General features: G+C 39.0%; 1 protein-coding gene across 1 annotated transcript; it reads right to left on the reverse strand.

The window, feature by feature from the left end:
• On the reverse strand, window positions 1–11,049 carry LOC111218827 (alpha-1,6-mannosylglycoprotein 6-beta-N-acetylglucosaminyltransferase A-like). The gene is given in 15 exon segments (XM_022741302.1): window positions 1–274; window positions 413–570; window positions 662–736; window positions 913–1,026; window positions 1,263–1,409; window positions 3,100–3,243; window positions 3,609–3,733; window positions 3,894–4,027; window positions 6,434–6,559; window positions 6,798–6,979; window positions 7,654–7,830; window positions 8,982–9,047; window positions 9,211–9,300; window positions 9,585–9,661; window positions 10,920–11,049. Coding segments are annotated over 15 exon segments (1,947 nt in total). The 3' UTR covers window positions 1–72.
• Between the last annotated feature and the right edge of the window lie 713 nt (window positions 11,050–11,762).

The following is an 11,762-nucleotide window of genomic DNA, read 5'->3' on the forward strand; positions in this document are numbered from 1 at the left end:
TCATGGCTGTGCGGCCCAGTTTGTGACATGAGTGACATACACATATATACGTTTTCATTGCCTGTACAGCAGTTAGATACATGCCTTGCATAAGGCTATCTGGTCCTTAATGTAGTCTCTGCAGGGACAGATGCGAATCAGGGACTGGTTTGATCTCACACAGCTGAAGAGCAGGGGATCAGACTGGAGCAGACAGTGTTTACTAGTGTTGTTGAGGGCTGGGAGAACCAGATCACTGTCAGAAACCTCTGATGTTTGACAGTCTACACTGTAGCTGGAAAAACATGAAGAAATCATCAGCAGCTTTGCATTAAGCCATAAAGTCAAACAAACCTTTAATTCAAATAGTGATGGATGATTGCAGATATGTGATTGGATTCATGTGTGTGCACAGTAACATGTGTGCGCTTACTTGGCAAGATTCTTGGTGCTGTTGAGATGTGGGAAGAAGGCAGGTTCACAGATCAGCCCCATCTTCTGGCATGCCTGTTTACAGGAAGTGCCTGCCTCTGCCTGCACAACCTGGAGCGCACTCAGTGGGGGCCAGCTCGCTGTGCTCGAGCAGAGGTCCTAAAGCGAAAATGAGAAGTTAAGAGAAAAGAAGAAATCTCATCTCACTATTGTTTTCCCACACCCTCAACCCCACCCATACTCCTCCAACCTGTTTTTCAATCAGGACATTGACCCTCTGGAGCATTCCTTCACAGGTAAACTCATAGGGAAGGTAGGGCTCAATCTGAAATGTATAAACAAAAAGAATTATTGAAATGCAAATAGACTAGGAAAGGCAAAACTGCAGAGTGGTAGAATGTGATATCGTGAAATATTGCGAGGTACGATGCAGCCGAGCCGCTTCTGTTTTTCCACTGTGGGAAATAAGAAGATCTGACACCAAATTTAAAAGGCACTTACACTTTGATTGAGTATAGCAGTGAGAGCTTTCTCCACTTCTGTTTTGTTGTACATATCTATCGTCCATACATAGGGTTCTCCTATGGCCTCAGCATAAGGATGCTGCGATGTCACCTACAACACAAACAGATCACCAGTTAAGAACCTGGATAGTAACCATTTATGCCTATCTTCCAAAATACATACATTTTTCTGTTTGAACCAATGGCTCATCATTTGATTCATTGTTATTTGATAGAGGTTAAAAATGATTTCTGTACAGTGTGTTTGGTTCAACAGAGGTTAAACTATGTAATATATTCAGATATTATGTCATAGCAAGTGTCTCAGTTTTGAGCATAATCCCTGACCTCTCTGATGTTGGGCTTTCCTTTGAAGAACTGTGAGTTCAAGCTGCTCTGCGGGGGGAATAACCTTGGGTTCAGGAAAGCACAGCCATTGGCTATGGCCTCCAGAGGGGCGGGGCCTTCATATGGGAACGACAACCCCACAAAAACCTGCAACAGACCACAGATAAAAACACAGTTTAAAATCTTCTAACACAGGACAACCACATGATATATTAATATATATGTATACATAGGTAATATGATATATGTGATAAACTCATGCACTTCTTTACTGTCACCACACGGTGCCAGCCAACACCAATACATTAAACGATGACTTAACACTCAGCTCTATTCCTAATGTCACTGCTTTTAGAGCACACGCAGGGAGGACTTGGTGGGTTTTCATTTCTTAAACGATGCACAATACCTCCATAATTTTGTTATTGACTAATGTTGACATAAAAAGTTAAATGCGATGCTCTTTGCTGTACACAGTGTTTGACGCACATAAAGAATCTGTGTGAAGGTTGGGCTGCTGGAGACCCTGGTTTCTATTTAACAGCTCAAAACAAATACATGACATTGTTTAATCAACTTGATACTTTAACTTTTCCCTAATTTTATGGAAATGTTTCATAAATGTGATTTTGATACATGAGACATCTCTGAGAAACCAGCACTAAAACGTGGTTAAATACAATGGATTTTAATATGATCTATATACAGTATGTGATTGTTGTTGACAGAAGTTTTTGAGCACTACCACCTCCCCCAAACTCCAAGTAAGTATGTTTGGGTGTTTTGTTTATTGTAAATTAATGATTTTATTTGGATCCCAATTATTTATAACCAATGCAACTCCTACTCTTCTCGTGGTCCTTGGGGAAAAAATGTTAATCTATGAATTGTAAATTAAACAAAAGTGTAAGTCATATAACACACTCATACACATACATGCATTAGTTTCAGGCACTTTAGTTGCTTAGATTCTTAATCTTCATGCAGTGCCATCCGATTGAAAGACCGCAAACATACAACCAGAGCTGTCAAGAACTTTCCTCAATGGCAAGAAGAGAAAAAAGTCCTTCAACAGACTGTGCTCTACCGCTCACAGAGCTCAAACTATTTCATGAAGGAATTCCTTGTACACAACAGTTACCATTAAGTGTTAGTTCTGTGTTGTGGGAGAGAGCTGCCCCATCAATTGTCACTTGTCTAGTTTTGTTTACAGTCCTTGGTAAAGGTTATTATCCTTGTGACAGGACAAGAAGGCTCCAGAAGAATGATAAAAGGCTATACGGCCTCTTCACTACCACCTTCAGACAGAACACACAGGCACAAATTCCCTATCTGAATGAAAAGTTCAGGACCAGATGTACCGCTCAACTCTGAACTATCTGAGGCTTCAGCAGATCCTTTTTTTACTAGGTAGCAGTCCAGATGCTGTCAAAAGCAAGTATACAACCTACTGTCATATCCTTGAGGAAAGAAAAGACTTTCTTTTAGTAGCAGATGTCACTCTGTGTACTTTAGGTACAATATGTTTACACAGTTGGACGAAGACGTTCTCTTATCAGTGTTGCTTTTTTAAGTCTAGTTTGTGGCAAAGAGAAAAGTTACCACTTCAGTGTTTTTCTACACATTGGATTTTAATGAGGTCAGAAGAAAAGAAATATTAAAAAGAAAAAATGATTTGTTTTGTAATTATTATCATTCATTTTACACATGCAGCACTGGGCTTTACGATAAGGAAATGAAGCCAAAGTCAACAAAACACCAGGGTAAATATAAGAGATATGCAAAACATGAGTATTTATGTGAATGATTGATTGATTCCCTTTCACCTCACACTTACCTTGCTCTGTCTCAACAGGGCCTGCACCTCAGTCCCTCTGATAATGCCATGGTTTTTCACATAGTTTGGAATGCGAGAACTGACGTCAACCGTCCCATGGACGTCCAGGTACTTGTGGATAATGTCCAGATAAGACTCTTTACCCTGCGAGTTAACAGCAGAAGAAGCAACGGATGAATTGTTGGAAAATCAATGGACAAGCCACAAATTACACCTTTCCCTTGTCAAGTGTGTATTTCATGGGGGAGTCTGAATGAAATACCTACTAGTAAACAATTAGTGAAAACACCCACACACTACACAAGGTTTTATACTTGGCCACTTTACAATTTCCTGCAGTAAACATGATAACTTTTTCTCTATATCCTCTGCTAACTAAAGCCTGTACGCGTCCTCTGCATTTTCTTGAATCAATATTGGTGCCTGAAGAAATAAGTCTTTCATAGCATACTTCCAAGAAGTATAGTAAACTGACTTTTTGGGCTATTACAATGTCTGATTATTGTTACCTCCCAAAACTCGGCGCGCTTGCCATACACGAGAGCCTGGTTTTGTCTCCTGGTCTGCTCACTTTCTTTAGCGTTCAGCTGGTGTGGCACCACAAAGCCCAGGAAAGTGTTGTCTGGTGTATGTGCTGCTCACAATAAGAGAAGACACATCTAAGAGAGATGCATGACAATAATACTAATAATACTAATACTAATAATAATACAAAATTTAAGTTCAAGCAGCATACAGTATATAAACCACAAAATTAGCTGTTGTAAAATACAGAGCAAGAGATGGACACATACGGAACATGGTGTAGAACTGCGCTGGGATCAGATTGAGGCCACCAAATGGACTCCCAAGGTTGTGTTTTTGAGCCCAAACTGCATGATTGAAGTCTGGCTCAGTGCCAAAAGTATCCAACACACGAATCATACATCTGATTGATAGATACAAACACATACACGCACATCACACATAAAAACAGATACTGACAGCAATTTCAAAACCAAGCTCAAAACCCGAATAGAAGAATGTGGGAAGAATGTGCACATGGACACCCAATCCAAGTATGTGGATACCGGAACATTACATCCTGTAATTGTTGGACATATTATTACAAATCCATGGGCATTAATCTGCTGCTTTAACAACCTCCACACATGTGAAGGCTTTAAACAAGCTTTTACAATAAGACTGCAGGGATTTGCACCTACCCATAAGAGCATCAGTGAAGTTTGGCACTGATGTTGGGTCATAAGGTTTGGCTTATAGTCAGGGGTCTGATTCATCCCAAAGAAGTGGGATGGGGTTGTGGTCAGAGCAGCTGGACTCCACCACACTAAACTCAGAAAACATCTTTATGGACTTTACCTATTCGTTTACCTTGACTGAAACTACCATGAAAAAAAAAAACAGTTCCTTACAGACCGTAGCAATTATCTATTCACTTTAATTGCAGTCAAAATGCAGCTAAATGTACAGGTGAAGAGCTAATAAACAAGTTCAGGTCAATATTTGCATCAATATCAATATGCTGGAGTATGCCTTCAGTTCCCCTCACTGCACATGTTCTCAAAGGTAAAAAAAGAAAAAAGACATTCGCACTAGAAAGGCATACATTCCCACATCAAAGATGAGGGTATATATAAGGGTGCAACTGCGTGCTGTTCCTCACCCACACAGATTTCCATTCATTTTACATAAATATTCATACATGAGATTTAAGATTACATTTTTGTGATACATTACATCATTTGATTGAAGGTTGAGTAAAATTAGCAGAACAACATATAGGAATCTACAATGTACTTTCTGTTAGTCTTTATAATGTGATGTACAGCACACATGGATTTTGTCATTTTAAATTGTTAGATGCAATATATCGAAACTAAACTATTTCATTTAAAATGTTCAGAGTCCTTCCTCATTACCTCTGTCCTTTCTGTATTCCTTTTTCCTTAAATATGAACCTGCCCTCTGACCCTTTCCTTCTTTCAGTCTATTCTTACCTCCCATTTCCTCTCCCTTTTGTTGTCTTTGACACCTGTTTTCATCTCTGCAACTATCTCCAGCCGACTTGTTAAGGAAACATAGAGTAATTTCACCCAGCAGGTTTTCATTCAGACCCATCAAACCACCATGTTACCTGAAAATCTTACCTGAACTGCAACACTTTCCGTGTGCTCTGTGTAGTGTTGGGAAGTTGTCTGTGAATGTTCTCATTCATCCAGGTCATTGTTATCTCTCTCTCAAATTAAATCGAAGGCAACTAGACTTGTATTTGTCTGTGGAAGACGTTTCGCCTCTTATCCAAGTGGCTTCATCAGTTCTTATGTATTGGTCTCTCTAGCCTGCACTAGTCTGACCAAGAAAGTGGAGTAGGACCCAGGTATTTAACCTCTTGTGGGTGGGTCCACCAAAGTACCTGTGAAAGTACTGGTGTTGGGAAGGTTACTTTTGAAATGTAATAGGTTACAGATTACTACCCTGCAAAAAATGTAATAATGTAACTGTTTGTAATGTAATTACTTCATCAAAGTGATGCAACATATTTCATTGCATTACTTCTTGATTACTTTTCTGTCTGTTGGTGCCCTGCAGAAATTTCATAACCTAATGACCTCTCCAAGTTAATGTTTAATGTTAATGTTAGTGAGTGTTATTAGACCTCACCCCAATTTTTTTTCAGTAACTGTCAGAGATTCCGTTTATTTTGTAATTTCATTATGTAATTTCATTATGTAATCCTGTTGTATGTAAATAGTTACTCCTCAACACTGGCTCTGTGCCTCCTGACCTTCTCCTTTGAACCCCTCTCTACTGAAACACATGGGGACAACTTTATATTCCTCTCCTGAACTCATGTTTAATTTTCTATGATGAATTCTCTCTTGGTCTTGAATTGTGTTCAGAAGTCCATAAAATGACCAAAAGGGGGCAATATTGTTTGTTCATTGCTTCTTTTTTTTTGACATGTCAACACCATTCTGTCCCATCACATAGATGTGCCATTTGCAACATATTGTACCCCAGGAATGGATTTAGACTGCAAATTACACATCTCTGCATTCTCTTAATAATGGTATTTCAAAATTAATAGATACTCAAATGAAAGCACCATGATTATGCAAATCACTAAAACACTCTGGTCCAAAAACACGTTGCCATAGAGCGGCATCATCTTTTTCAAATGGGACCTTAATGAATTGCAGCAGTAAAGGAGAGTTTAATCATGTAATGTTTCCTTTTTTGTCATCTCCTCTTGAGTCATCAAAATCTATTATTAATGCTGTATGTTTCATATACATTAAAATATTGTCTGGACCAGGATCCTGATACTCACTTGTATTTGATCCAGGATGTCTTGAGTACATTCTGAAACTGTTTAAGGCCAACAATGTCTGTATAGATCAGGTTTACTTCCACTTTTGAATGAGGTGGGCAACCGCTTGTCTTAATCCCTAGCAAACTAGAGAGACAGAAAGACAACCACAAGAATGGATACACATAAACAGAAACAATGTACTTATGTAAATAGGTGAACACATTAATTAACATGATTATAGCTTCAAAATTGTCCATGTGTAAAAAGAGCATGGGTCTATGATTTACTGTATATGTTGCTGATTTTTCAGCTAAAATCACCAGTTAAAAGTGGCAAATCATTTTCATACACCAGTCTGCAACAAAAGGCTCTTGTTGTGTGCACAGGTACTCACCTCTTGAGATCAGGTATGGAGGCAGAAAGGTGAAGATGGTGACCTAAGATTTGAAGTGTGGAGATGAGGTCACTCCACTGGACTAGTTCTCCAAGAGGGCCACCACTGAAGGCAGCCTCTGCTATTCTAAAACCTGACTCATCTGTCACCGCACCGGGATGCACCAAGATCTGGGGGGGGGGGACAAGGGGAAATCTTGAATGTTCTGTCTCCTTTGTCAGAATTCAGACAATAATTTTTTATTTAAAAAAATAAATATAAGGAGTTTTGAGTGTAATGTCTTTTTTATATTGCCAATCATGAGCAAAATCACAGCAGCAAGGCTCTAACAAATGGTTTAAACTGCATTTTTATCTGCTCATGTGTAAGCCGCAAATGTTATCCTGCCTGGCTAACTGCCTACTATGTACCAATAGCAATTTAGCCAGGCATACTGGCTTGCATTATTTACGAAGGCCAAGGGCACCTAATTATGTATTTAACTTTACTACATAATAATATGGTTTACAGATTGTATTAGAAAAAATACTGAGAATGCTGACTTTTTGCATGGGACAAGTAGGCCACCTTTAGCTCAAAGTGATTCAGAGCCATTATGTGCATATTAAAGACACTAAACTGCAGGCAGAGCTTTCAAATAAAGTTTTAGCATTAGCATTAGCACAGACTAGCTAGCTGACTAAATCTGCTAGCAACAGCTGTCATTCCAGCTAATAAAATCAACAGTTGTTGGCTAGAAATGAGAAGTGTGCTTTTTTTTCCTTCTGTGTGCAAGGATGGAAAATTTTACAAGTGTAGCAACAGTGATTAAGGAGGGTGAGAACAATGGGGAGGGATACATTACGTGTTTGGCTTTCCGATCTGTGAGGTTGTATTTGGCTGAGAGAGAGCGTCCAGCCTTGACCCAAACCTCTCCCATACTTTGAATTCTTTGATGAATCCAGCGGAACTGGACTCTGTTTTCCAGAGATGGATACAGGTCATCTAAACTGTCCCGTATCACTGCTTGGTCAGAACCCGCCTAAAAAATGAAGATAATAAAGATTACTGTTTTGTTGATTTGTTTTGCACTTCCAAATCCCTTCCAAACGCTGTAACTTCTTACCCTTTTAGTACAGTGAAATGAATTATCAGCACTTTTCAAATGAGCTGAACAGGACCACAAATCATTGCCAGTCTGTTTGGCATTCAACATGCAATAAAAAAATATATATATATAATATATATATTTTTTTTTTTTTTTTTTTTTTTTTTTACAGTACCATTTACGATAAAGTACTGGCATTTTACACATTTATTGAGTTAACTAATGTAGAAAATAAGTTCAAGGGGACAAAAAAAATGTGTGAGTTTTACAGGTATAAACAGAAAAAAAAACTCTGGTAAAGCGATTCTGCAGAGCAGTGGCGATTGCTCTAAGACTGCAAGGGAAGCTCAGCTTCCCCTAAAATGTCAACAAAATAAGTGGCAAAATATGTACTGTTGTGTGTACATTTCATTGACTAAATATGCGCTAGAACACGTTCATCTTTTGTTCAGAATCAGCTACTTATCACAGGCAACCGACACGACTTCCTTCTCATTCATCCCCGCAGCGCCACAGTGCTTTACACAGTGTAGACGTCGAGGTCTACTGACTTCAATGGGGAAGCATAGAGTGGGTTGTTCCACTGCAGCGAAACTAGACAGTCATTGGATAAATGCTGGGCTTTGTCCCGCCCATCGGACGCTCAGCGTCTCTGGGGGTCTTTGGGGCAATGTGCTGGCCCGGACGCTCGGCTTCTGCATGATGATTGGATGATCTGTCTGAGGCTGAGTCCCTTTTTGATTGACAGCGAAATGAGCGAATCAGCGATCTTGAAGTATAAGCATCCACCGGAGCATTTTTAAAGTTTTTCATTCCGTTGTCGGAGTTGATCTGGAGACGTTACTGGTCCTCAGCGACTTTGTCTTTGTTTAAAACGACTAGCGTTGTGTTTGGCGACTCTCTTCTGTCACTCTGCGAATTTACATATAAATAAACGGACACATTTTATGATGTAGGCCGAAAATGAGCTTCCCCTCCTTATAAGACCAGCAGCCGCCACTGCTGCAGAGGTTATACAGAAAATAAAAACACATAGCCTACGCACAAATTAAATGCGGTCTCAGATTCTTTGGCCTTGTCTGTACCTCAGAGTTTTCTGCTTGAGGTGAGGGGGCTGCTCGGCCTGGAAGCACAGGGCACCAGGACTCTATCTTAAAACAACACAGATAGGAAGAAAGGGCAGGTACAATGACACAAACACACAAACTTCTTCATCTTAGTGCTTTTCCAATATTAAGTTATTGACTGAAATGAGGTCTTCACAGGGCAGTATTACTGAGCAAGTGATATTTGAGTTTGAAGCCACTTGGGTACCTCACTGAGGTAGATGAGGATGGAGCACAGAGACCCATTCACCCCATAACGGCTATAACAAGGATCAGTCTTCCACATCTCCTTCATCCACTGGGGCAACAGCGAACCAGAAAGAGAACAAAGAAAAAAGTATATAATGATGATCTATGCAATACTTGAGATGGACAAAAAGAAACAAGTTATTGGAGAGCAAGAAAGGGCTGTACCTCTTTACATTTTTTACCTCATTGAATTTCATTGCATTCAAAATATCATGAGAAACTCAAGTTGTTTCGAAGTACGTTGACAGTATAAATAATGCTATTCATAGGAATATACCACTGAGATTCCAATGATACAGTGGCCATTACAAAATGGTAAAGAAAAACTATTACCTTCAATTTCCCCTTACAGTCTGGGTATCCATCCATGAGGGGCAGTGGGCAATTTTCATCCTCTTTGATTTGATCTTCTAAGCAACACACAAACAACACCTTGCATGAATGGAAGAAGATCACTTCCCTGCAGACAGACACCTGAACACACCTGTATGTATGTTATTCAGTTAGTCATTTCATCCTGAATCAAATTAGTTGAAGGATATTCTAAAATTTCTTTCTGCATATAATATGACTGAAGTGTGAATTAATGTCACTGATGTAAATGTAATAATAAACGCATTAGTTCATTAGTCTTGACTAACATTGAAGGCATGTTGAGAGAGACAACTTGTGTTTCACCACCTGTTTAAGGGAGTGTGTTTTTCTAGTTCTCAACTAGTTCTCTACATGGTTGTGTCCTAAGGAATTCTTTAAAATCCCCTGAAGGCACACTGGTTGAAAATTGAGCAGTTTCTTCCAGTAAGTCAGCAGCTAAGCTGTGATGCAATCTGTTTCTGTGTCTGTATAAGAAACTGTTGTTGCTGTGTGAGCTGGCTGAAGTCCAAATGATCCATTCTTAGTGTAGAACAACTGAGTGTTTACTAGATTGCACTGGAAATCATAGCATCTGTGCAGCGTGGTGGAATACAAATTTTTATTAAATTTTTTTTGAACTGCTATCACCATGTTCTGGAACCTACAGTCTAACAAACTACAGGTTTATATTATTAAAGTATACCGCTTGCTGCTGTTGTCAATGCTTATTGTAGCAGGCACTGGATGACATGACATGGGCACTGTAGTTTGTTTTGTCTCACTTTCTTTTTACTGTAAACTCACTACAACATGAAATGTTAATCCACAGCTGAAAATAGTACCCGACAAATGCATCATTTACCACTCTCTTGGTAATAGCATTACTTTGAGAAACTACTTTTTTAAAACTCAAATGATACATTTTTCACAAGTTTTTTTTTTTTTTTAAGATATACTTAGTAGAATGAGATATATAGCTTGCCTTGATGTGCCACAGATGCAATAGGGAAGTCATTAGTATTAGTCATAAGTAGTTTTGTGTAGTTTTTCAGTTGTTTTGTGTAATCTTTTTGGTCATTTTGTGTCTCTGTGTAGTAAGTAAAAGTTTTAGTCAGTAAAGTACTTTCTGTTCTATACATTTTTCATATCAACTCATGCCTCTTGGCCCCTCTGAATTCATCACTTGTGTGCTGATAAAATGTAATTGCATTACTCTCTATCTGCTTGTTCCGGTAGAGTTTTTCGCTGTTAAAAGAAGACACCAAGTGAATACAGTTAGTATCCCGCTCTTAATTTTATCGTGAGAGATTTTACCAGATTTTGCTTGCTGGATGGTTTTCTCTCTGTTCTCTGCCTGCAGCTTTAGGAGTTCCTCCAAATAAGCCACTTGTTGTTGCAGATGGACTTTATCAGAACGCAGCTCCTTGATCATCTCATTCCTCATTTTCCCTTTTTCTGTCTCTGTCTCCATTTCAATCTGGAGTGTCTTTAATTCTGCCTTGTGGTCCCTCAAAGGCAGAGGGGGAGCGACTGAGACAGAGAGAGTTTGGAGTGTTGACAAATTATTCCTCTGCTTTGAACATACTGTATTTTTAGAGGAGCGTTGAGGCAATCAGCCATTGTACAATAATTATTCATGGAATATTCAGTTGATAAATATTACCTGGGAACATTCCTATTAAAATAAGCAATAGTGCTACTTCACTGAAAATGCATGATATTAACTATGTCTTAAAAAAAAATTGCTGGAGAGAGTTTGCTCACAATCATCAGCGGCTTCCACGATGTTCAGGAGATCATCCACAACCTTGACAATACTTTTCATTATGTCTAAGAGAGGGGAGTGGAGAGGTGTGAAGCGGAGTTCAAGGAGAGAGACGAGAAAGTTGAGCAGGAAAGTTGGGGAGAATTAAGAGAAAAAAAAGCAGAGGTTGTAAAGTCTACTGAGAAGATATCCCTTAAAAAAAAACAAAATAGATTCTTCTGACATGGTTGAGAAGATGATTTTACACAAAACAGAATGATACCAGATGTTACCACCATGTCACCAAACTAAAATCACAGCATTTTTACCCACTATTAACCTCTATCATCTGCTATCCTCTCAAAAGAATAGGGTCTTTTTGGGATTTCCTGTGACTGACTCAGATGTTTTTA

Source organism: Seriola dumerili, unplaced genomic scaffold, assembly GCF_002260705.1.
Source record: "Seriola dumerili isolate Sdu_G_001 unplaced genomic scaffold, Sdu_1.0 BDQW01000052.1, whole genome shotgun sequence".
Taxonomy (NCBI): domain Eukaryota; kingdom Metazoa; phylum Chordata; class Actinopteri; order Carangiformes; family Carangidae; genus Seriola; species Seriola dumerili.